Source organism: Cydia fagiglandana, chromosome 19 (genome assembly GCF_963556715.1).
Source record: "Cydia fagiglandana chromosome 19, ilCydFagi1.1, whole genome shotgun sequence".
Taxonomy (NCBI): Eukaryota; Metazoa; Arthropoda; class Insecta; order Lepidoptera; family Tortricidae; genus Cydia; species Cydia fagiglandana.
The window spans coordinates 3,947,297-3,974,212 of NC_085950.1; the positions used below are offsets into that span (position 1 = coordinate 3,947,297).

Here is a 26,916-nt window from a genome sequence, read left to right on the forward strand (position 1 = left end):
ACGTTTTTTAATACAGTTGCGAAAAAATAAGAAAAACATTGTTAATCGTACACTAAACAAAAGTGGTAACAGTGACAGCTCGGTTAGACGTCGTCTTTAAGTATATTATATCTATGGGCGTTTGGCAGCTATTCCGTTCCATTCAGTCAACTTATTAAGAACGGAATTTTCAATATTGAATATTAAAAAATAAACGTGTTATAATGATGAAGAGGTAAGTAATTAAATATGAAATATGTAATATTTTTCGTATTCTTACATTAACGGTAGGTTTTTATGCTGATTACGACGTTTAAAGGAAACTAATATTAACACTCATCAATAAGTAGTCGTGAATTGGAACAAGTATAAATTTAAAAAAATTGGAAAAGTAAAAAGCACTAGTTCGAGATAACCAACTTTCCGCACGCTAAACAGCTACGTAAAGTAGCACTTTTTGAGCAACTGTATTAAAAATAAATATATGCGCTTGTAGAAACTTTCAACTATTTTCTCTCGAAAGTGAGCCAATCCACAAGGGACCGAGTATAAGGCTTAAGTGCGGTTGTGAATACAAAATGTATGTGATATTTTCAATGCACTCACTCCCGGTCAAGGTAAGACGTTTTTAAACACACACACACACAGACAGACAAACATACAATATAATATTATGTTTTGTGTAAGTTTTTATTTTAAGCCATCTCAGCGTGTGTCGGTGTCAGTAAGTTTAGTAAGAAATTATCCATAGAAATCGATTTCCATCGGCTTGCTCAATAAGAAAAAAATGTGTTCCTCCAATTGGTGTACGCGTTTCACTCTAACACTCCATACCGAGTAGCATCATCGAGAGCACGCGTTGGCGGAGCGACGCACAAGAATGCTATGGTCTCTTAGATTTGTCTCCAGCATCCTTTACTTTCGGGAAAAGAAAAAAAGAGACGAGTTAGTTTTCAGTGGTACATATACATACAAACATACATACCTGTGGCTCAACTAGATACAGACACCCTTGGACATTGTTTAGTATATAGCCCCGTAGCATAATGCTCCGTACATTAATCATTTTTTAATGTGTCCAACTTGTCGGTCATTCGAGGTTACGTCGGTCACCGAACGGGAGCTTTACCCCAGTTTTGGGGTAATTATAGTCCGAGTAGGGTAAGTGATTGTGGTAATGACCGCTGAATAAAAAATGTGGGTACATTCAAGTGATTTGTGGCTTAGAAAAGAAATAAGTGTCCTGTCAATGGAATGTGTATAGTTGACATGTTTGATTTTTAGGGTTCCGTAGCCAAATGGCAAAAAACAGAACCCTTATAGATTCGTCATGTCTATCGTTTTTTTCCGAAACTATAAGAACTATACTGTTGAAACTTGGTAAGTAGATGTATTCTGTGAACCGCATTAAGATTTTCACACAAAAATAGAAAAAAAAAACAATAAATTTTGGGGGTTCCCTATACTTAGAACTGAAACTCAAAAAATGTTTTTTCATCAAACCCGTACGTGTGGATAGGTCTTCAAAAATGATATTGAGGTTTCTAATATCATTTTTAGTGTTCCGTACAAAACTTTGTTTACGGAACACTTATATGGGATCATTTCGGTCTTGTTTTTAAACTGAATAGTTTGCGCGAGAGACACTTCCAAAGTGGTAAAATGTGTATCTGGTGCTTTATTTCATGCATAGTGTAATGTAAAATAATTTATTTTTAATTCAGTATAATAATACCCTATCGCAATAAAAACATAATGGTAAGGCCCCAGGTTTGTATTTAGGGCTCAAGTGTATAAGTGTAGCTGGCCGTCAGATAATTGCACTGGTTGCTAATTAATGGTTTCTTTCTCGCTTGAACTTGATGATTCATCAGTGTTGCCGTGCTAAAGTTTAAACTTTACCAGAATTGACTATTTTGTATTTACATGCAACTATAGATGGTCAAGCAAATCTTGTCACTAGAAAAAGGTGCGATATTTAAATTTTCTATGAGACGATATCCCTTCGCGTCTTCGTTTTTCAAATTTGCCTTCTTTTTCTACTGACAAGATCTGCTTGACCAACTAATACATTACATTACATGTTATTTCAAATATAAAATAAAACAATGGTACGTATTATAGTTGACTAGAAGAATTTGTGCGGAAAGAGAAGTCTCGTGGGACTCGTGGACTATCTACAATTACCTACTTACTTATACAATTATACATGATTGTCTTCAAAGCATTATCCATTAATTTCTGTGCATGTTGAATCACAAAACTTTTAATTTTTCCCTACAATAGGAATATTATATTTATTAATAATTCATGTCATCATAAGAATATTCCTATTTCCATCTTACCACATATTATCATATTAACAATAGCGATTCAATACGATTATCACTAGAACACGAAATCATTTTATTTTATTTTAAAATAAAGCATTGCAATAAGCCGGCCACACACTCACCCTTCCCGTTCCTTTCGTTCATTCCGCTCGTTCAGTTCAGTTCAGCCGGCGAGGGAGCGCACACCGGCCGCAACTTGTCAAACCGATTAAAAAAACAAATTAAAAAATAAATATGAGGGAAATTGTGCATCTCCAGGCCGGACAGTGCGGGAACCAGATTGGAGCTAAAGTGAGTTTTTAAATTTGATTTTGGAACGAGAGTTTGATATTTGACAGTTGCGTTCGTTAAACTTGCTTGAGTTTTGAAGTGTTTTTTTGACGTTTAATTGTTTTTATTTATATGTAAAGTAGGATTTAGTTACATTTGCTGAGAGACGATGCACTGTCTGTTTAATTTTCTAAATACATAATTTTATGCTTTAGTTTAGTGACATATCTAAAAAATCTCATTTAAGTAATTAAATAATTAAACGAAGCTCAATGGAAATTAGTATGTAGGTACCTACTATTGTGACAATTCAAGAGGATACGGTATAATAGCCTGTGTTTCCGGTAATCGAGACTGTTTTGGTTTACAGTTACCTATCATAGAATACCCGTTGTTTTTCCACACTGCATAAAATTCTGCGGTTGCATTGCAAATACTTCCTTGACTGAATTGAACCATCAGTAAATAGTTTTTTGAGTAGGTACGTATATTGGTTCGACTGACATATTTATGTTATTAGGCTACATTAGGTAAGTACAATACAATACAAATACTATTTACTGCATACCTCAACGTACATTATGTTTTTACATATTTACTTAAATATTGAAAACCATCTAAGTATATTACGGATTTATGTTCCAAACATATTTAGCTTCTTACGTATCAAAATAAAACACTATTTTTTTTTGTAAAAAATCGGGTGCAAAAACTTATCTTACACTTCTGTTATGCTACATAAAATTTATAAAGTTGTTGCCACCCGATGCTGCTACAGTTGAAATTTTAAAAATGCAGTTGTATAAATAGGTAATCTTACTTTCCAGACAGATTTCACATAATTATATTAGATGAGGAAATAATTGGCTAGGTAGCTAATAAGTAACACCAACTGAGTTCATTTATACTATATTAACTATTAGAAGGGGCCATATAAACCCGAACCCGGGGCCTTCCTTAAAAATCTAAAGCCCGAGATTAACGTCGGGATTGCGAGGACATCTGTTCGTTTCACCCTCGGTGACCTCTTTAGTTCACAGTCAAGTTCATGGCTAATTCGATACGCCTTTGTAAGACTAAATATTTAAGCAAGTACAAGCACACAACTACAGTTGTATTGTACACTATAGCGATGACTGCCATGGTAAAATTGACATATGGACCCGTTTTTATTGTTCTTGAGAGTAGTAAGTGTCTATCTCCAACTTTTTTTTTTTGGATCAAATCATAAAACCATAGATAATAATTATAGGTAGTATAGATACCATGAAAATCATGGAATGGACATTCAGATCAAATATATCTATCTATAATCATGGCTCATAAATTTGTCATTAGGAAAAGTTGCAAAACTCCGTATGGGATTTGTTTTTCAAATTTTCCACGTTTTTCTATATTTTGTACTTGTCTTATTTAAGGTTTAATTTTAAAAACCCATTGCTGTATTCAACTCCTTCAAGATAACGAATCTTATTTAAACAAATAGTTAAAAAAAAGTTGTTAAAGTCATCTTCTCAATGAAAAGGAAATTGCTAGCTCAAAAAAACTTGTCTATGCTTTTCCGCCCAGTACCCAAGTGTAACGGTCGTGATCGTCCGCTTTTACACCTTTTATTGGAGCACGGCGATATGCTTTCTAACATGCCACTTACAGTCTCCAGCCTAGCCTAGATACGCTGGATTATGCCCAATTTGAAGTCGCTTTTGGCCATTTCGCCGGCGAATCTGTTGCGAACATACTGATTTTGTAAAAAAAAACAAATATTTAGATTTTGCTACAAAAATAGTGTTTTATCGAATAAAATTATTAAAATTATATTATCTTATTTATTTACTAGATTAGTTTCCAAAACGGGGTTTTTAGTAAAACTACTAATTAATTCATTAAACTAGTGTCATTGTAATTTATACCTAATTAGTAATTAACTAATTATATTTATAACTAACAACTTTAACACTTAGGCCCGATAAGTCCTGTAAAATAAAAAATAAATAAATAAATAACACTCTTTACGACTTGGTTCTGCTTCATAAAACAAATTGTTTTAAAAACCATATAATATTACTAACTTTCCCTTGAACTCACTATCATTAAATTACGAGGTCATTGACCTATTACAGTTGTGAAACAAGTGATAATGATAGCAGTGCTAATAAGAATCGCTTTGGGCTCTTTAACATGTAATAACTTGAGAATTATAAGGTAATTTGATGATTTGAAGTTCGGCGAGAATTCGTGAGGTAACCACTAACCAGGCCTAATGCGGCCTGATTCTGGAGAAAGTGAAAATTTATTAGGGTTCCGTACCTCAAAAGGAAAAAAGCGGAACCCTTATAGGATCACTCGTGCGTCTGTCTGTCTGTCCGTCTGTCACATGCTATTTTCTCCGAAACCAATAAACCAATTAAGTTGAAATTTGGTACACATATGTAAGATTGTAACCCAAAGACGGACATGTAACGTATACAAATGAATTTTAAACATAGGGGCCACTTTTGGGGGGTAAATGAGAAAATCAAAAAATAAAGATTTTCAAACTATGTATATCGTGTTACATATGTTATATATTATAGGCATAGAAATAGATAAATTATAGTGTACCTTTAAGTACCTTTCTTATGTGTAATACATATTTTATATGCACGTGTATTTGCAATGCCCTTGTAGGGTAACATATTGTAATCTTATTGTACTTTTAGAGTAAGATCAATATGTGAGCAATAAACTATTCTTATTCTTATTCTTATTCAAATGAAAGAGCTCAATGTGAGAATCTCAAACATATTATTTTATAATTTTATAATAAACAGTTTAGAAGTAATTCAAGAAAATAGATAAAAAATGACCATTCCCCCCCCCCCCTTTATCTCCGAAACTACTGGGTCTAAAATTTTGAAAAAAATACATAAAATAGGTCTTTACCTATAGATGACAGGAAAACCTATTAGAAATATGTAGTCAAGCGTGAGTCAGACCAATTACTTAGTTTTTGATCCGACCCCTACGGGTTTTTAAAAGGCAATTCACTCGCGTTTCACATAAGTATATATAAAAAATATATTGTTAAAAATTTAGTAATGTGCGGAACCCTTGGAACGCGAGTCCGACTCACGCTTGTCCGGTTTTTTGTTGTAAAATCTACTGTGGAACTGACAAAACGGCAAATCGAATGAAGCTACTTAAAAATATTTGTACTGTATAACATAAACACCTAGAAAAAAATAAAATACTTAATGTATATAGGTAATATGAATACGTATATTTATGTAGGTGTAAAGACAATATCAATATCACCCAATATCAATAAAAAAACTTAATCGTTGATGTATAATTAGCGGATATGCGTTTTATATCGGTACTAACGACATCGAACATGTGAGGAACTGTATTTGATGTCTTACATTTGTCCCAACGTGGCGGCCGAAACGGAACATCTGTAACTGACACCGACGTCTATAATTCTACTTGTCATTACTACTGACCATTATTACAGAAAAGTGGTCACCCGACCGTTAGTGACCGTTACTTTATCATCAGAACACTTTCAAATATGGAATCCATACGCGATTACAATCGGTAATGAATGAACGAATGGAATTCGTGCAGTTATTTTTTTTATTAACACGTGTGAAGTTTGGCTACGGCGATTAATGTATGCGGAAAGCGTATGAATGGAATACGAGTAATTGAAAGGTAACCATATTCGCTAAGGCCTCTAAGGTAATATACACGTGTTGAAGTGCCTTAATAGCGTTATTAATTCCTAATTCAAAAGCTTTAAAGGTTACAAAAGTGCTCTATAACATGAAATAATTCAGTGGTAGTTTAACAAAACCATTAAAAGGAAAATAAATTGAAAATAGTTGTCATAATCACTGAAGGAAAACTTTATTTAATGACATTATTAAAGTTTATACACAATTGTACCGTACACCATTGTAAAAATAGGTACCTACATGTTGTTTGTCTAAAGCTTTACAGGACTGAGGAGGAAAGTTTTACAGGACTTATCGTGTCTTATCATTTAACTGCAATCATTCGTTCACAATAAATACACTCATTTCATACACAATTCCTATCTTATCTGTAAGTACTAGTAATTGATGTAGTTTTCTATTTTTTTTTATCATTTGTTGTTTATGTTCTTCCGTATGATTAGATTAATGTCTTTTTCCGTAACGTTCTGCTCTTTGGATTGTGAGGTATGCAATGCATACTGATGTTCTCTGTACCTCTGTAGTATGCAGATGAATCTGTTAGACGAAGTTAAATGCATGTATTGAAATTTGAAACTGATTTATTAATTTATTTATACGTAATTTGGTCATTATTTCGTGAACATATGATTCCTTTTTAGCATTAGAAAGAACTCACCGTTTTTGCGCACTTTTTCTTCATTTTACCGCATAAGTGCGTGATTTTAGACCCCTCCCCCTTACCTTTTGATCTTGAAAATGTCCAGTAATTAATCCCGTTTCTTAAAAATGTTGATTAGCAATTAATTGCACTTTAAAAAATCATTTTTAATATGACCCTTTCACTTCGTGATCCTGTCCTTTTTTTCGAAATATTCTCACATCGGGCGCAGGCCCTATGTTCTTTGTGTGGCAAATAACTTTACTTGTGCGTGATTCACCCTAATCTCAATTCGTCGTGCGTACGCGCCGCCTTGTCCATTGTCAGCTGACGAACGTCCGGTCATTTGCAATTGTCGTCCTTTTTCGGCCATTTGACGCTAATTGTATGTACTTACATTTGGCGCGAAATCTAGATCCAAGCGCCACGTCGCTTAAGGAGTTACCGCCTCCAAAGATGTCTTGGAAGAGTTGGAAGTTTAGACGGATTTGGTTTTAACGTTTTAAGCAGCCAAAAGAGGATGAGTAGGTAAATTATCTTGTGCTTTGTTTCTTGTGTTCAGTGTAGTTAGTTATGTTTATTTCATTGTGACGTGTGGCTGTGCGCAAGAAACAGCTAAATTCAGTACTTAGATAGGTAACCAAAACAGTTAAGTTTTTATTAAAGAGCGAATCAACAAGAAATCAGAAATGTTGGAGTATTTCAGTAAATTCAGTTAAGTTCTTATTAATGGCAAATTCTGGAGATAGAATCCGTCCACCATAATATTTATTAAAAGTAAAAGTTTAAAGAAATAGCAGATCCCATACCACAAATTAACCAACTAAGTTTTTGAGACTTCAAAAATAAATTATTCACTTACGAAATTCCCTCTTTATTCAAGTGTTTTCACCGATTTAGTGAAAACCGATATTGTCGAGTTAGCTAGTACCTTCATTGTGGCATTCCACACAGAATGATCCTTATGCTTCAGGTTCTTTTTATCTGAGATTCCAACAGAAATTCTGATAGAAAGATCCTTATTGCACATAAAGCAAGAACCCTTCTCTAATGGAAAGCCACAATTGTACGTGACATTCAAAACCAATCGATTGCCGTAAGTGGTTGTATTTCCTCAGCCTGTTTCGCCCAAACCGACGTATTTAGGTTTCCTGCAGTCGGTCAGTCGGCACTGGGCGCTGCTTTGCTTCGAACCTTTGTCCTCCATTTTATTCAGGTACCTATTGTTTTGTTTTCCTTATATTGTTCATAAATAATACTGTTTTTATTAGTGTTGTATGCACTGTAGATTCTATAAATTATAATATTTTTTTATATTATACAGTGAACTTTTTGGATTTTCGACTAACAGTCAAACAAACGGAGCAGTTTACCTACCCCTATGCGTGTTGTGTAATATATAAAACAATGGTATTTTAAGTTTATGAGTAGGTACTCTAATTATGCAAATAACTATTGTCATCTAGGTATAAAGCAATTATAGTGAATAACATTCATGAAATCATCATGACATCAAATTAAATAAACAAAAGATTGTGATCAATAATGCAATCGTTGCAAACAAGCAAGTAGAACTCAAACTAAAGATTTTCCATAAGAGAACGTTGTGCAGTCATCGTGCAACGACAAACTTCCAAAATGCAATATGATACGTCCGTTTAAAATGCACTAAAGACCTTTTAGTATCGATGCAAGGCATTTCACGGCCAATGCACGGGACCGAATCTTGATTACTCATTGCCACGGTCGTTGCTTTCCTGAAAGCAAATAGACTCATGTCTCACGTCTGTTGCCAAGTAACTTCATTGTCACACTGATTGGAAAATCGAAGTTCGCAAATTGCGGGCATCTTTATCTGTCACTCTAATTACGCCTTCATTGGAGTAGAAGAGAAAAATCCTCGCAATTTGCAAATTTCAGTTTTCGCGGTAGCCCCCTGTTGCAAACATCATTGTCACATTTTTTAAATTGTGAATTACGAACACTTCCTGACTGCCAAAGGATTATTACACGTGTCCTTGAGAACTTAAGGCGTTTTGGATCTAAAGTTGTTATTGTTGAAAGGCAGAACATGTTTATTGAATTGAATGCATGAGTTTGAAGAATGGAGGCGCAGTAAAAAACGTTCTGTTTGAATTTACGTGTCCATATTTGCACCGTCGTTAAAATGTAAATAAATAATATTGAAAATAGTCGATAAACGCAGCACATGACAATACCCACCACCCACCACATTTATTTAACATGATTCTATTAAATAATTAACCCACAAATAAAGGATCTTTTTATTCCAAGAATATAGATAAAATGCTCTCAATCAGACTGAGGAAAAGTTGTGAAATAAACCTGACGAAAAATACTGTAACGTAAACAAATTTGTTTCTAAAATGAATCACGATTTTAATCCATTTCCCTTGATTCACTGTCTGGTGATTGCTTTCCGAGAATATAGTGACCAATAATATTGTATTGTACACAGACTTAGTCATTCTAATGTCTAAATGGATTACTAATATGTTGCATAAAATTTATTGTCATATTTTATTTTCGCATATCGACCCTTGGCAGAATCATCATTTCGCAGAATTACTTTTTGCATAAGTTTCATGGCATACTGTTGTTTCGCACAATTTTGTAAAGCTGAATAATGCAATGGCATAATGTCAATTTGAAGAATAATCCTATAATCGAATACTTGTTTTGCCAAAAATTACGTCGCATAATATTTGCTTGGCATACTGTCTTTTCGCACAATTTCCCTAGGCAGAATAATTCATTGGCATAGTGTTGATAAGAATAATATTTTATCGATATTTTTTTTAATATTAACCTACTTCACCAATGAACAACCTACCCCAAAAGTTCCTATTAAGCAGGGGTCGCAATTCTAACCTAACCTACACTTCTGGAAACAGTTCCTTTTGTGTAGGGGTCGCAGTTCTAACCTAACCTAACCTACAGTTCTGGAAGCAGTTCCTTTGTGTCGGGGTCGCAGTTCAAACCTAACCTAACCTACACTTCTGGAAGCAGTTCCTTTTGTGTAGGGGTTGCAGTTCTAACCTAACCTAACCTACAGTTCTGGAAGCAGTTCCTTTGTGTCGGGGTCGCAGTTCAAACCTAACCTAACCTACACTTCTGGAAGCAGTTCCTTTTGTGTCGGGGTCACAGTTCAAACCTAACCTAACCTACACTTCTGGAAGCAGTTCCTTTTGTGTAGGGGTCGCAGTTCTAACCTAACCTAACCTACGGTTCTGGCCACATTTTCTTTTGTGTAGGGGTCTCAGTTCTAACCTAACCTAATCAACCCATAGTTCTGGCTGCAATTCCTTTTGTGTAGGGGTCGCAGTTCTAACCTAACCTAACCTACAGTTCTGGCAACAATTTCTTTTGTGTAGGGGTCGCAGTTTTAACCTAACCTAACCTATAGTTCTTGCAGCAATTCCTTTTATGAAGGTGTCGCAGTTTTAACCTATCCTAAACTGTAGTTCTGGCAGCAATTCTTTTTGTGTAGGTGCAGTCAGCGACATGAGTATTATGTGGTAACAATTTCGGCAGAACTTTTATTCTGCTGCATAACATTCTGCGAAATTGAAGTCTGCAATATGAGCAATATGCCATAAGAAATTCGGTGGAATGTAATTTATGCTACATACAATTCTGCGTATGTAAAATCGACGATATTAGTATTCTGCTATTCATAATTCTGCCATATGAATGTTATGCGAGATGACAATTATGCTAATTATACAATTATGCAAAAGTATCATTCGGTCAAAAATGTTTCTGGGAAACCTGCTATGCGAAGTGTATTTCGGACAATCGATATTATGCAAGATAAAGGGAAGCCTGTCTAAATATTTCTGAGAAACTGATTACCGCAGGCAAGTAGGTATTCATTACATTTTTTATGCATTTATCTGATGTGGCGCCACTGTAGTGAACGATTGAACGACTGAATGATTTGATTACTAGTCGTGTAAATTAGCCTTATTAATAATAGCTGTAATTGTATAATAGTATTTTATGCAACAGTTTTATAAGAGGAGTCAAAAAATGTGAGTGGCGTGGGTAACAACGTGAGCCGAAGGCGAACATTGTTAATAAATACGCCATGAGCATTTTTTGACTACTTATACAACGTTGCATACAATGCTTTTTCTATGAGTAGGCAATATTAAATAAAATACAAAAAATTATAAACAAAATTTTATTTATGAAAATGTCAATGTAAATTTTGGATAGTAGGTATTACTATATATATGTAGCTCTTGTCTGCGACAAACACCCATAATACCAAGTATTACTGCAACCTGTAACAAGACAAAGGAGAATTAAATATTATTCAGTTTCAATGCAAAAATATAAAATGTACATAAATATAGCTCGTTGTAATGTGTACCCTTGTACCCGTTGTAATCTAAAAAATGTATAACATATACCAACCTTGCTTAAAAGATAGATCTGATCCGGAGCTTCCAAAGTCTTTGAAAATACTCCAATAAGACGTTTTCAGAGAATGACGAAGTTTTGTGCTCCAATGTCTACGCCATGAACTTCTCATAAGATTTGTCGTATAGGTGCTGCGATTTAGTACTTAGGCAACAAATTTTCGGTCGCTGCTTGTGCTGCAGCGGATATTTCTTCAGGTGTAGAAACAATGTTGTCCTCTTTGTCCATATTCAACACTTGAACGCAAATCGTTTAGCAAAAAAAAAAAATTAACTCCCTTGCGGCGGTATGGCGGCCATTTGGAACCGTCCGATGAGTATGGCATGGTGATGTCCATGAATGGCTGCTCAACGATGATCACCTGTGCAAAAATTAGCTTGGTACAAATGGTTGAATTGTTTTTTTTTTATTTAATGTGTTCGCCTCAGTATGGCGGGCTGTAAGTCACACCGGAGAAGTATGGCATTACGCTACCGCCTACTTCTTTTTTATGGACTATCGGAAAATACGAGGATTTTTGTGGTACAAATCGTTCGACACTCGTATTTTATCCGACACGTTCGACTAACGCCCACGCGATTGGGCCGCCGGTACCAGCGCTATGACCATCATTTTTCTTTCCTTCATTACGTGCTTAGACCCCTGACGAACCGCCATACTGGTACAAATGATCCAGTAAAATGTGTCACTATCTCCCGGTCTATAAAAAAAGGCGCGAAATTCAAATTTTCTATGGGACCATCGCGCCTACATTTTTCAAATTTGCCGCCTTTTTCTACTGACAAGATCTGCTTGACCAAGTATAAAATGTCAGTTAGAGTCAGACCAGGAATAGTCCGCAGCGGATTTGATAGCCCACGCAGTGCAAGTGTTATATTAAACGTCAAACTTCTATGAAATTATGACGAAATGACACTTGCACTGGGTGGGCTATGAAATCCGCTGCAGACTATTCTTGGTCTGACTCTAACTGTAATTTTTGGTCCGACTCTAATAAATTTAATACTGTCAACAGCGAATTATAAAAAGAAATATTAGTAGCTGTTAATGTAAATGTCCTGTAAAAGAGTGTTAAATGATTTTTATATGGATGTATACTGGTTTTGGCGACGCTCCAAGCTGTCAAAACTAAACAGCCCGGAAGTTATGGTTGGTTTTATTTGTTATTTGGTATATTTACTGACATTTATGTCTTTGGTTACTAAAAACTGTAATAGGGATTTACCACTTTTTGTCAGCGTGGTCGATATATACATTACTACAGAGGCCGGGACGAAAGGGGTTGCCGGTCGAAGACATATAGACGGCCGAGCGAAGCGAGGCCGGATAGGTCTGAGCGCGGGCAACCCCATTTCCCGCCGAGGTATGTATAGTGCTTTTCTCAAACATGCAATGAAATAAATAAAATAAAAAATCCACGAAACCCAAGTTTTATTTATAGAAAAAACTAAAAGTAAACTACACCCAAAATATAACCAATCGTACCTATATCATTATCACGCGTATGTTTTACACGAGTCGAGTTGTACCCGTATATTTTCATGTATCTTTGATTTTTTCGCCTTGTATCCGTCTGACTGTCGTTTTCGTCACATAAGTTTACATAGTCTTTCATGTTTATATCATTATGTACTTGTGCCATACGACTAAATAAGTGTTGACGAATTAGTAGTTACATTCATTTAAAATTTGCCACAAAACTGTTTTTAATAAACTGTAAGCCATTTTTCTTAGTTTCTCAAATAATAAAATTGCCATAAACAACCATATACATACTTCGTCTTTGACTTGGCGGCAGAGGCAGCAAGTCATTTAAAATCAATTCTGCTTACGCTGCCAATTCCAACACCTACGATTACAATTAATATTAATTTCATTATTTCGTCGGAACTCATATTAAAGTAAAAAAATCAACAACGCACCATAAATCCAATAAAACAGAATGAAAATTTTTCAACTTTACCCCCATAATAATTTAAAAAAAAATAACTACGCGTGTTTGAGTAGACCTTTTTACCGCTAACGTTTAGATGAAATATTTTAAATGTTTTTATTTGTGTAGTTAAATTTATAATTTAAATTTATAGAATTTGGTTAATTATTATTTATTAAGTTCATGTTGATTTTATACAAATAAAACTGCAAATTATAGCAAACATTGTTTTTTGTTTTTTTTATAGGCGTAGTGGCAGAGTGTCATTACGAACCATAAAGCAAATACTGCCTCTGGTTTTTTTTCAATGGATGAATGCCACGATGCTGTGTCACAAATATCTGTGAAATTAAAATTAAAAAAGAGGACTTTGCCGGCCTAGCCCTGCAAGATTTGTATGAAACTCCATTAACGACCTTTTGTCCTAGCCGCACCTGAAACGTCATACTTCACAGCCTATTATAAGGAACATAACATCAATATTTCATTGCATGTTTGAGAAAAATATATTTCTGTGCGAAAAATAGTAAGCTAAATAAGTCTCAGACGTACAAACACACAGTCATAACAGGTAGTGTCAGACCAAGAAAAGTCTGCAGCGATTTTGATACCCCACGCAGTGCAAGTGTTATTAAATTTGGCCTTTGACCGTTCGTGACTTTAAAGTGACTGAGACAGTGTCACGGGCGTCACGGCATGAACCAATTTGCCAAAATGGTTAATGTAACGAGATAATTGGTCCAATTTGACCATAATTTGACCATGCAATAAGCAACCGTAAGCAGCTATGTTTGGCTAATTTCTAGATTGAACCGAAACGTTTTCGCTATAGATAGCTCTGTCGGATTTTTTTTTCGTACACTCCTCGCGTTATCCCGACATTTTGCAAAGGCCTGGGGTCCGCTTGACAACTAATACCAAGAATTGACGTAGGCACTAGTTTTTACCATAAACCTTCTAAACCAGAGGGTAAACTAGACCTTATTGGAATAATATTAGTCCGATTTCCTCGCGATGTTTTAATTCCTTCACCGAAAAACAACTGGTACATATCAATTGATATTTCGTACAATAAAAGTTCCGAGAAACTCATTGGTACAAGCCGGGGTTTGAACCCGCGACCTCCGGATACGGGTTTACGGGTTTTACGGGTTTTTTCGTATACTACGGAACCCTAACTGACAATGCCGATTATGCGCCAAACCTGCAGCGAACACGTCATTCTAATTTCAAAATGGGTTATTTTTCACGGCGGCGGGGTCGATGACCGGCGGCCATAATTGCTGATCTGACAGACGTTAGAGCGCGTCCACACGATTCCACACCGGCGCGGAATGTCGCTGGATGATGTGAATTATGACTTTAGTCTATTATAAAAATTTGATGTCTGAGGGGCTACCGTGAAAACCGAAATTCGCAAATTGCGAGGATCTTTCTCCTTCACTCCAATGAAGGCGTAATTAGAGTGACAGAGAAAAATTCCCGCAATTTGTGAACTTCGATTTTCGCGGTTATAGCCCTGATCAACCCAAGATCAAACTGGACAGTGGATCACCGCTTCTCGATAAAATGTAGTCCCACATAGATTTATAAGGCATAGATTCCTAGTCCGTACACCCCCAATGGGGACTATCTGTCTTTGCGTTATTAGTTTAAGTAGTCCCAATTTTCCTCCCTGGATATTAATTAACATTATAGAAAATATTATTACATAATTTGGTTTTGGGCGAAAACCAAATTCAATGCAAATTTTTAAAAGGGTCTTTTCTTCGTCTTAAGTTAGTGCATATCATGATATTCATGATATCATGTTAGTAAAGGAAATGATTGTCCGGTTGACAAAATTATGTCCCTTATTTATATTATTTATTGACTTTGGGGTTATATATTACACACCTTTATGCATAAAATAATTTTCATAAATAATACATGTTTTGCAAATGTTCACAGATATTTTAGAATAGGTACTATATTTTTTATGTAGGTACATAGGTAGGTAATATAGTGCAAGTAGGCAGGTAATATAAATAGGATAAATAAATACCGACATATTTCAATTTTAGTTTTCATAATTTAGTAATTTTATTTTAATTATATTACATATATTATGTACTTAGTATTACATATGTTTCTGTATAATTTTAAACCGAGGAAGGAAAAGTATATCGGATGGTGTATACATAGCTTTAGCCGTTAGTAACTCGAGTAGGTACTTCTGCACGTTTTTGCGGCGCGATGACTTTTTAATGCATTTTCCTGTCTGCGGGTTAAATAAGTAATTAAATATATACAATTACGTTATATGCATATTCCGTTTAGGTAAGAAAACTGATGTATGGAGTTACCGTAAAACGGGGTGAGTAGGTTTCGCGGGGAGAGTTGGGTTATGAATGGGGAGAGAAGGTTTGAGAGGGGGGTGAGAAGGGATTTTAAGGCTATTGCTACAAAAATAATGTATTCCAATTTAAAATGGGGCTATAGTAATACGCATAATAAAAAAAATCGATCCAACAATCTTCCAGAATCACCTTTGTATGAAAACCCTCTCACCCCAAATATGAGGCACTACGGGAGGAGGTGGGTTTTCCTCTTTATCGTCAAAGTTATGAAATGGAACTACCCAAAATAAAATACAAACGTCCGAACCACTTATTATACATATATGTCGCAGTCAAAAATGTGAACTGGTCAAAAGAACTTTTAACCGACAAAAACAGGCAAAACTGCTTTTGACTGTTTTTGTCGGTTAAAAGTTCTTTTGACCAGTTCACACTTTTGACTGCAACATATACACCATTCAGTTTTTACGTGTAAAAATAAAATTTTATCGAGGTTTGAAAGTCGAATTTCACCCAACTCACCCCATTTTACGGTACCGCTCTTTCTCTACTTATATTACTTTATGGTAAAACGATTAGGGGGAAGTCTCGTATAACCACGGACGGCATGTAGTGCCGGACACGCGTACTATCTCGGCAATTAACAACGCGAGCAATAAAACGATTACCTAGGTCGCTTTTTATTTTTTAGTAGCTCCCTTCTTCACGAAGCTTAGCAAACCTTTGTTATTTCTCTTTCTAACAAACACAAAAGACAAAATGACAGACAGGGACAAACGAATATCAACGGCTTTTTAGAGTTGAGAGACGTTTATGAATAACGGCATAAAAGCGCATCATAGGAGGTAGGTACATTGGCCATCACATATATCGGAGCGGTCGAGGCGGTCAAAAACTCGCACTCTAAAAGACGCGTGTTCAGATATTTGTGAGAACCTTGGCTGCTCCGATATATCTGATGGCGACTGTACATGTCCCTGCCTATTGTAAAGTTTGCAACTACCTACATATTGTTCAATTTCACTTTCTACCAACCCGGAAGCCAACAATCCCTTTCATAGTTCATAGAAAAGCACTTCGGCCGTAATTTAATGCTTGTGTACATTATTTTTACTGTCGGTACAAACAGCAACACTGTTAACTGTACATCGGTGGACCTTATAACAAAAGGCATAAGGTCTACGAATGGACAGTTACTTACAGTGTCGGGGATGGTACTTCCTTTTACGAGCTCAGTTCAAATAAGCCAGCAAACAACGTTTACTGCTGGGTATTAAGGGATGTTGAAAGCATGCACTTTACGTACCTAGCACATAAATAAAGTTTATGATTCTGATATTGAAATGACTATTTGTGTCCCTGTTCTGCATATCTCTTAAGGGGCCCAGTGATTACCAGTCCGCCGGACGATATCGGTCTGTCAGTTAAAAGTAAAATTTAACAGCTCCGAAGAACTGACAGGCTGCTATCGTCCATCGTCCGGCGAACTGGTAATCTGTGGGCCCCTTTAAAGGGGTCTTACAACCCACATACCTACATATATATTTCCATGTACCTATATAATTATTTAACTACATATACTTACAGGTATATTTTAAATATCGAGGTCTAGTACCCGTAACACAAGCCTTATAGAGCTTACTGTGGGACTAGGTCGATCTGTATTTTTAAAATGTCCTGTATAATTATCATTTATGCCAAAAAAGGCAACGAATTTAATCGATTGACCAAATAAGTACATACCGCAATTGCAAATCGCATGCGACTATCAATGACTTTTTTTAACAATTATGCCCTGGATGCGAGTCCCTTAAGCCAACTATCAATGACGTTTGGAGAGGTTAATCTATTACATTACCCCGTCTTGTGTAGGTATACAGTATACACTAAGGAAACAGAACACCCGCTTCCGTTTCTTTAAAAAAAAAATCCACTCTTGTAAGTGGACGACGCCTGTTTACATTGCCAGTCCTTTCAAACATCTCTTGCCATTTGTTATTGCTGGTCGTTTTAAAATAATAAACCTCATGCCCTGCCATAATGTTTTTAAAACATTGATATACTCTTCAAATATACAGAAGATTTCAAAGTATTATTCCCTATAAGTACATGAATGTTTACTTATTCTATTCTAAGAACGCATGTTTCTATTCCATCAACAGCATCTGGCGGTATTTTTTTAAACGGATTTCTTTATACGGCAAGTATCGATGACAGATTATATCCTCCCGGGCTAATAATTATATCCTCAAGGATACGAGATCCGTTGATCGTGTCAAGTAACCGTTTCCATATCTGGATACCCTCCGCGCTGGCCGAAAATAAGACGCACTGGATGTCAACGGCCACCTCGCGATGCAATAAGAAAAAAAAAATGTCGCTTCTATTTTCAAATTGCAGCGGCGCAGCGGACGAAGGAAAGGGAAATAAAAGAAATTATGTAAAATAGCCGCGTATTTCGAAACGCAGCGGTGTTCTAAATTTAAAACAACGGTTCTATAAAGTACCTAACAGTTGAAGACGCTCTCAACAAATATTTAATCAAGCGCCAAGACAAACAAATGAACGTATTTACATTAATTAACGGCCATTTACATTATTTAACAATTCCATTGTTCATAAAAAAAATTCGATTCTCTACGTTGGCATTAAACCTATATAATACCATTAATACCTATTAAGGTAATTTCACACTCTCCTTATTGTCTGCCTGTCACAGATTATGACAACAAAATTGAAAGGCTTTCTCCATCGATTGATTCGTCGCTGCCTGCGACGTGACGCGAGAGACCACGAAGTGTTTTTTTTTAATGAAAATGATCACTTTTTGCTACTTTCTCTACTTATCCTCGCGAAATAATGCTCTGAATTGCAAAAACTAATTTACGCGTCAAATTGCAACGGTGCGTTTATAATATTAATCTGCAAAGATCATAATAACTGCGATTATTAGTAACTGTATTTCGAAATTTAAAACGAGATTCGTTTTGATTATTTGCGTTTTAAGCGTTCCAATTAATTTTAAGCCGATTGGCAGAATTACGATGCCATTGGCTTGGTCTGTACCTAACTGTACAAATGAGGATTTCTGGTTTAATTATTAGTACTTAATTATTTGTTTCGCATTACAATATAAATTACTTCTTGAATTTAATTATTTTTTGTGTGCCTCAATAATTAAAAAAAAACTGTAATAAGTAGGTTTAGCAACTTATAAGATAAGTCTAGACGTTGATGTCAGATTTTTTAATTACCTACTCGCTTTCTTTTAAGGCTTCTATAGACGTTGCAACCAATGGCATGTGATTTTAGATTATAAGGTACATTTCAAAAATTAATCGGTTAACTCCAGGTGTAATCAGTTAACCCCGGGTTAGTGAATGGTACAAGTGGCCTTAAGTCATAAATATAGTTGGTCAAGCAAATCTTGTCAGTAGTAAAACGCGGCAAATTTAAGCGCAAAGGGTTATCGTCCCATAGAAAATTTGAATTTCGCGCCTTTTTCTACTGACTAGATTTGTTTGACCAGAGTTAGGGTCAACGCCTCCGTGTAAGGAGCACAAACGACTTGTGAACACAATCGACTGACAATAAGTCAGCATTGGTGCTCATTGATCCATACGGGCATCAATTTACCGAGCATTTCTCTGTTATAGGCCTATTGTGGCACTTTAAACTGTCAGAAAAAAAAATGCGCCTAACTAAGTGTGCATACTTGCGTCGAAAATTGGTATTATTGGATTCATGCGTCCTCACCTCCATTTGGTCGGCCATAATCTTACAATCTTCATAATATGTTAAGTTTCATTTTTGAGTCTACACGTCCTGATTAAAGTGTCAATTTAATTAGGCTATTCGAAAAATTGTCCCGTAGGCTGACGCGAGGCTAACCCTAGCTGCTAGGGTTGTCACTTGTCGGACTTCACTAGTTGTCTAGTTACTTCCATTCCAGGAACTCGCTAATTCCATTGGACATTGCGGGAGCTTAATTACCACGTGTGGGGCGCCATCGATTTTTAAATGGCTGCCCGATAACATATCATATTAATTGTAGCTGTCTAATTTGTGCTCGTCATATAGGTAAATATTGGCTCTTATGTGGATTTGTATAAATTGTATAATAATATTATTATTGAGATAGACAAAGTACCGGACTTATCTAAATAAGGCCTACTTATCCACTCTATGTTGGACATTTCGTAAAAACGAATACCTAGTCTTAGTTATAGTTCGTTTTTTTAGCATTAGAAAGAACTTGAAAGAAGGTAAGCGATCTTGACATGTATTTTTATTGTAAAACGCTTTTTAAAATTCAGTAACTATTACTTATGAAAGCAGAAGAATATAAATGATCGTATTAGATTCATAATTGTTACATATTTGCCGTAACTTATTTTTAAAATGTGTTTTTCAATTAAAAGACATATCTAGATTGTTTACCTACCTTATTTCTAATGCTAAAAAAACGAACTGTAGGCTCTGTTGTCCTATATACTACTTAAACCCTAATTACTAATTAAGGACCTCTGTTGTCCGTACCGATACTAAACCCCAATATACTAAATCAAAAGTCGTTCACCTCCGCCCTAAAATCCTTAGTTAAACAAATCAATAGCAATAGTAATTCAGGCCGCTGTTACAAATGTCCCAAATAGTCCCAATAATTGATGGTTATTGGATTAATAGTGATAATAATGGGATTTACTGTCGGCACTTCACCGGACGAAAATAAATCACAGTAGGTTACATTTTTTTTAGTGTGTGTCTTTGTACCCGTTTGTGTAATTAAATATGTATAGTTTGTCAAAGGACATACATTTCAAACATAGATAGAGAGAATCATGCTATCTTGGTCTTACACTAGTACTAACACCCAAAAGAAAAGGATGAGTATAGTTTTTTTGTTCTTATTTACTGACAAATTTGGTTTGACCAACTATATACTTACTCTTTTCTTTAGGTACCTATAATACCATCAAACATCAACATTTATTCAGCAAATAGCCCACAAGGGCACTTTTACACGTCAACAATCAACATTGAATTTACATACTTTTAAGCAAAAATAATAACATCAACAATTTTATAAAATAAAACTAACAATTCAATCTAACGTATTACCTACTACTTTTACTTATTATACTGTTTTTTACCTTTTTTAGGTAAAGTGTATTGGGGTAATTTCGAAAGCAGGATAATTTAGAAAATGACCTAATATCTATTTAAAACCAGAAACACTTCGTACTTTAGCAAGATATTTGTTATTTTCCAAATTACCCCGCCTTCGAAATTATCCCAATGCACTTATTACTTTTGACGCGTAGTCTAATCCATCACTTTTGATGCTGACTTTGCATTAAATCATCGGATTAAGTATTTTAGGTCGTATTTGTGACGTATCATGGAAAAAGGTACCTTATGGCGGCTGGCGCTTACGTCGCATAGCGCCGCAATAATATTGGAGCGGCGTTAATAATAACATAAGCGCCAACCGCCATAAGATACCTTTACCCGTGGGACGTCGTATTTAGATTCTCGGGATGTCATACGTGCATTCGATCTTTGAGTTTAATCCAAGATTAACTAGTCCAATCCAATCCATGCAAAGTTTATGATTAATCTGCGATAATCTCTACTAAATATTTTAATCTAACTATTGGTCAAATCAATTTTATTTCGTAGAAGCTTATTAAAAAATGTAGGTAGGTACTTACATTTCGTAGTATAAAAATAGTTCATGGCTCCTCTACACGATAGGCGAACGCCGGCCACTCCAAGGGAGGCATTTATGCGTTAGAGGGAGCAAGTGATATTGCTATCTCATGGAGTGGCCGGCGCTGGCCCATCGTGTAGAGGAGCCATAAGAAACACCTCAGTAAAAACCGGGCAAGTGCGAGTCGGACTCGCGCACGAAGGGTTCCGTACCATAATGCAAAAAAAAACAAAAAAAAAAGCAAAAAGAAAAACGGTCACCCATCCAAGTACTGACCACTCCCGACGTTGCTTAACTTTGGTCAAAAATCACGTTTGCTGTATGGGAGCCCCACTTAAATCTTTATTTTATTCTGTTTTTAGTATTTGTTGTTATAGCGGCAACAGAAATACATCATCTGTGAAAATTTCAACTGTCTAGCTATCACGGTTCGTGAGATACAGCCTGGTGACAGACGGACGGACGGACGGACGGACAGCGAAGTCTTAGTAATAGGGTCCCGTTTTACCCTTTGGGTACGGAACCCTAAAAATCAAACAACTTAGGTAGGTAGGTAACCTCTAACTTAATGAGTTTTACATGTTTAATAGGCCAATTCGAGTGTTAGTCGTTATATATCATCCGATCTATATAACTAAAACTCGTATAATTGGCCTGTATGTATGTATATATATTAAAACTTACGCTGATATCATCAAACATTCGAAAAATCCTCAAGATGAATTGAAACCGTTATATACACATTTATTATCATGTTCATATCATGTTATCACTTCAATAATAGTGGCCCATTTTATAAAGCTACAAGTTACAATTTACAAGCGGAAGTCTCTTTCTAACCCTATGTGTTAGAACGAGACTTCCGCCTGTAAATTGTAACTTGTAGCTTTATAAAATAGGCCATAGGTAGCAGAATGAATGTCATTCAACTATGACTTACTATACCTAAGTACCTACCAATAACACAAGTACCTACAAATCGTGTTAAGACTCATTGAAATAACATGGAGATAATAATTCCTTTAGGTTCTTTTGTTATTTCGTTAAAAATAACTCGGGAGACTCGATAGTCAACCCTCTTTGAAACATGTTAAGACTTGTCGCGGGTTCCCCTTCGCTACAACTCATGCACACATATGTTGGATGGGATCAAAGATCATTCATATCATAATAGAGACGGATAAAAAAATACTGCTAATTCTTACAATAGCGATTTTAGGTAACATTAACAACTCCTGTTTTTACCCTTTGGGTACGGAACCCTTAACTTATTATTAGTCCTAATTACTTACTCACGTTAGACCGTGCCGAATCCGGGCCGGAACTCCCGGCGCTTACTTTTGCTTGTATTAGAAACGACTCGCTCCATCGTAGGCCACGTCTACGCCTCGGCTAGTCTGTGGCCATGAGTAAACCCATGCATAATAAAAAAAAAAGACTCCTTATACTTACGCTATCGGTTTGAAATATGTAGTTATATTTATTAAACAATCAATCTGGGATATAAAAAAGCTTACTTTAACCACAACTGTATTTGTCCTCAGTTCTGGGAGATCATCTCTGAAGAGCACGGCATCGACCCTCAGGGGGTCTACAAGGGCACCAGCGACCTTCAGCTTGAGCGCATCTCTGTCTACTACAATGAGGCCTCTGGTGCGTATTATCTTATCTTATCTTATCATCGACCCTCAGGGGGTTTACAAGGGCACCAGAGGTAAAAGTCAGGTCGTTCAGTGACAGATCCAGGCAGTTTTGTATTTAATTGATTAATTGGTCAACCAATGAAAGTTATAACTACCCGAAAATGTACAAATTATTTGTTTACATTTATTTAAATATAGTTTCGATTTAGCTCTCGAAACAAGAAAAGAGTCCATAATTTTCAATTAACTTAAACTTGAATCCCTAGGTAGGATAGGAACTTGAATTCCTACAAATTGCAGGTCTACGCGTAAGCCATGCAAGTAATTGGCGTTCAAGTCCTAGCTTAGACTCGGGCTAACCCTACCCGGAACAATTGTCCAATTAGTTTAATTGCCAGACTTGCCAGTTGCCAGACAATTGCAGAGGACAATGACCTCGGTTTGCCTACTGGCGTCTGTCGAATAAAAGACGTCGAAAGAGATCACTTCTTAACGGCTGAACCCCTAGTCGGCGTGTCTCACTCCGCGATTTCGTCGCTTTGCTACAGGTAGCTAAAAGTATATCCGTTCGGCCCCAATTTTGGGGTTTGCCATAAGCCGCGCGTGGCGCTGTCGCCACCTAGCGGCCATATCTGTGCTGATCGTAACAGACGCGTTTTGTTAGACTGAGTCTTCTGTAGGTACTTAGTACTTATAATTTATTCTGTGCCCTAGTGTACATTTCATTCATGACGAGCGTTCGCGTTGTCTATTTTTGTATGGGATTTTGAACAGCGCCCCAAGCGGGACGTTTTGGAAACTCAAAATCCCATTCAAAATGACTTAATAACGACAGAATAAATAATAGTACGACACGTTATTTTATTATTTAATGAAATTTACACTAAGGGTGGGTATCAACTCATGTCTATCATTTAAATTTAAAAAAAATGCATTTGTATCTAATGAAACTCGGGACACAAATTTTGTAGAGTTTAAAGTACTTACTACTGAAATAAAGTTCTTGTACAACCTACAACTATAAATTTAGAGTCATGATTAACAAAATAAACAATTCTCCAATTTAAGGAAGAGAATTTAGAGAATAAGTTCGACTATAACAACGAGAACAACTAAACTGCTCAAAGATATGATAATTATTAGTAAACGTATAAAAATTCCGTTAAACCACCTTACTATTCTCGTACCGGGCTCAATACATAAACCAACATAAATAGTTAATTACCATTTTAAATTACATGTCCTAGTTCATAGCCGTAAAAAGCTAGAATTAGAATTTCCTGGGTTGTTGGCCAGACGCTAATTAGGTTAATTTAAAAAGAGGTTAAATCCCTGTTTCGTCAGAGCTGTTAAAAGCCCATAAAATCATTTAGTGAAGATTAGACACATCACCTTCTTAGCAACAGAAGATGAATAACTCCCACTAGAATAACAAGTACCTCCATAGGTTTTTTTAGCCTTTTAGAGGGATTAATGATGGACTAATGTAACTAAATGCGGCTATGCTAAAGCGGTTTTTAAATCTTAGGAAGTAGGAGAAAGTTAGTCCATTTTCCAGGATTCAGAATTTCATTTGCGGAATACCTCTTTTGTTTAACATAGAACTGGGTTATTTATAGGAATTACAGAGAATTTGTAACCGCATATTATTAGTAAAACAAGACGTGTGTGTGCGAAACCACTTTCGCACACACACGTCTCATACCAAAGTCCACGAGGACTTGGTACGAACCAAGGAAGGCTAGTCCAACTATCTAGATCTCATAATTCTCCACACCCTACTTCTAACTAGGAAGGCACGTCTAATCTATGCCGTTTGCTTCCAGTTGCGTGCGCGGAGAACGGCGGGAAGTACGTCCCCCGCGCCATCCTCCTCGACTTGGAGCCCGGCACCATGGACGCCGTGCGCTCCGGCGCCTACGGCCAGCTGTTCCGCCCCGACAACTTCGTGTTCGGGCAGTCCGGCGCCGGCAACAACTGGGCCAAGGGCCACTACACCGAGGGCGCCGAGCTCGTCGACGCGGTCCTAGACGTCGTCAGGAAGGAATGCGAGAACTGCGACTGCCTCCAAGGCTTCCAGCTCACACACTCGCTCGGCGGAGGCACCGGCTCCGGTATGGGAACATTGCTAATCTCAAAAATCAGAGAGGAATACCCCGACAGAATCATGAACACATACTCGGTTGTACCTTCCCCTAAAGTATCAGACACTGTCGTAGAACCGTATAATGCCGTCCTCTCTATTCACCAGCTCGTTGAAAACACAGATGAGACTTATTGCATTGATAACGAAGCTCTATATGACATATGCTATAGGACCCTTAAAGTACCTAACCCTACGTACGGAGACTTGAACCATCTAGTGTCTCTGACTATGTCTGGTGTTACGACGTGTCTTAGATTCCCTGGTCAGCTGAATGCTGATCTTAGAAAGCTGGCGGTAAATATGGTGCCTTTCCCGCGTCTGCATTTCTTTATGCCCGGGTTCGCGCCGCTGACGTCCCGCGGCAGCCAGCAGTACCGCGCGCTGACCGTGCCCGAGCTGACGCAGCAGATGTTCGACGCCAAGAACATGATGGCGGCGTGCGACCCGCGCCACGGCCGCTACCTCACCGTGGCCGCCATCTTCCGCGGTCGCATGTCCATGAAGGAAGTCGACGAGCAGATGCTCAACATCCAGAATAAAAACAGCAGCTTCTTTGTGGAATGGATCCCTAACAACGTGAAGACGGCCGTGTGCGACATCCCTCCGAAAGGCTTGAAAATGTCTTCGACCTTCATTGGTAATACGACAGCGATTCAAGAGCTGTTCAAACGCATCTCGGAGCAGTTCACGGCTATGTTCAGGCGCAAGGCTTTCTTGCATTGGTACACTGGGGAAGGCATGGACGAGATGGAGTTCAACGAGGCCGAGAGCAACGTCAATGACCTGGTGTCGGAGTACCAGCAGTACCAGGAGGCCACGGCGGAAGATGACACCGAGTTTGACCAGGAAGACCTTGAAGAGTTGGCCCAGGACGAGCATAATTAGATAATCTTAGCTGATAGTATTTAGGATGAGCCTTGTTTCCATGATTTGTTTATACAGATGTAGTGCAAAATTATTCCATCGTATTTTCTCGGAAGCGTTCGTATTTGTCATGCTACTTCAGTCAACCTTAGTAGCTAAGTACTTTTTGTACCGAGACTGACTGAAATAGCAAAACACGTTCGTACGTTTTCGTGAAAATACGATGGAAAATAATGATGCACTACTTCTGTTATTTTTAACAAAAAATTTAGGCTTGTCTATGAAATCTTATTAGAATTTACTAATCGTGGAAACAGAGCTTAAAAACGAATCAAACCTATCCTCGCTCGAAATATTTTACTTTTTATATGTCCAACGAATAGAGACTAAGTCGCATTTAGTCCGACGCGGACCAATGAAATAATGAACTCACGAAAACTACAAGTCATGGAGAATTATGCGAAGTTGGCAACACGTGTGGCGCTAGTATCGCAGTATTTATGAATTTGACTAAAGGACTTGTATCCATGGTCATGAAAAAAATTAAAAAAAAAATCGCTGTAGCTGATAGGCTTGGCAATTCAAAATGGCGTCTCGACTGACCAATCAGAATAGATTTTACGATGAACTATATTTTTAAATGTTTGTATTCTAACGTAATGTTGGCTTACTTCTGTATTTTTCCTAGATTTGAAATCGAGATTTTAACGAGCAGTACTGAAGCGTCAATATATTGACGGTTTTGAAAGTGCAAGTAATATAGTATTACAGAAATTTTATAATTAAGGAAGCAATAAGGAACGTACCAATTCGTGCATTTCCTAGCTTAAGTTATTGTAATGTCTTGTATGCTTTTATATATTAATTTATAATTAAATGTTTTACACAAAT

At 36.7% G+C, this 26,916-nt stretch overlaps 1 protein-coding gene across 1 annotated transcript; it reads left to right on the forward strand.

The window, feature by feature from the left end:
• Positions 1 to 2,449: 2,449 nt before the first annotated feature.
• On the forward strand, positions 2,450 to 26,916 carry LOC134673866 (tubulin beta chain-like). The gene is made up of 3 exons (XM_063531908.1): positions 2,450 to 2,603; positions 22,917 to 23,025; positions 24,842 to 26,916. Exons 1-3 carry the CDS (start codon positions 2,547 to 2,549, stop codon positions 26,044 to 26,046), a joined length of 1,371 nt encoding a protein of 456 aa, XP_063387978.1. The 5' UTR covers positions 2,450 to 2,546; the 3' UTR covers positions 26,047 to 26,916.

What these genes read in the sequence shown, in the direction of transcription:
- LOC134673866 (XM_063531908.1), top strand. Translation starts at nt 2,547, where the DNA reads ATGAGGGAAATTGTGCATCTCCAGGCCGGACAGTGCGGGAACCAGATT. An exon ending in GGAACCAGATTGGAGCTAAA is followed by an intron (nt 2,604 to 22,916) that starts GTGAGTTTTTAA and finishes ATTTGTCCTCAG; the next exon opens with TTCTGGGAGATCATCTCTGA. An exon ending in CTACTACAATGAGGCCTCTG is followed by an intron (nt 23,026 to 24,841) that starts GTGCGTATTATC and finishes GTTTGCTTCCAG; the next exon opens with TTGCGTGCGCGGAGAACGGC.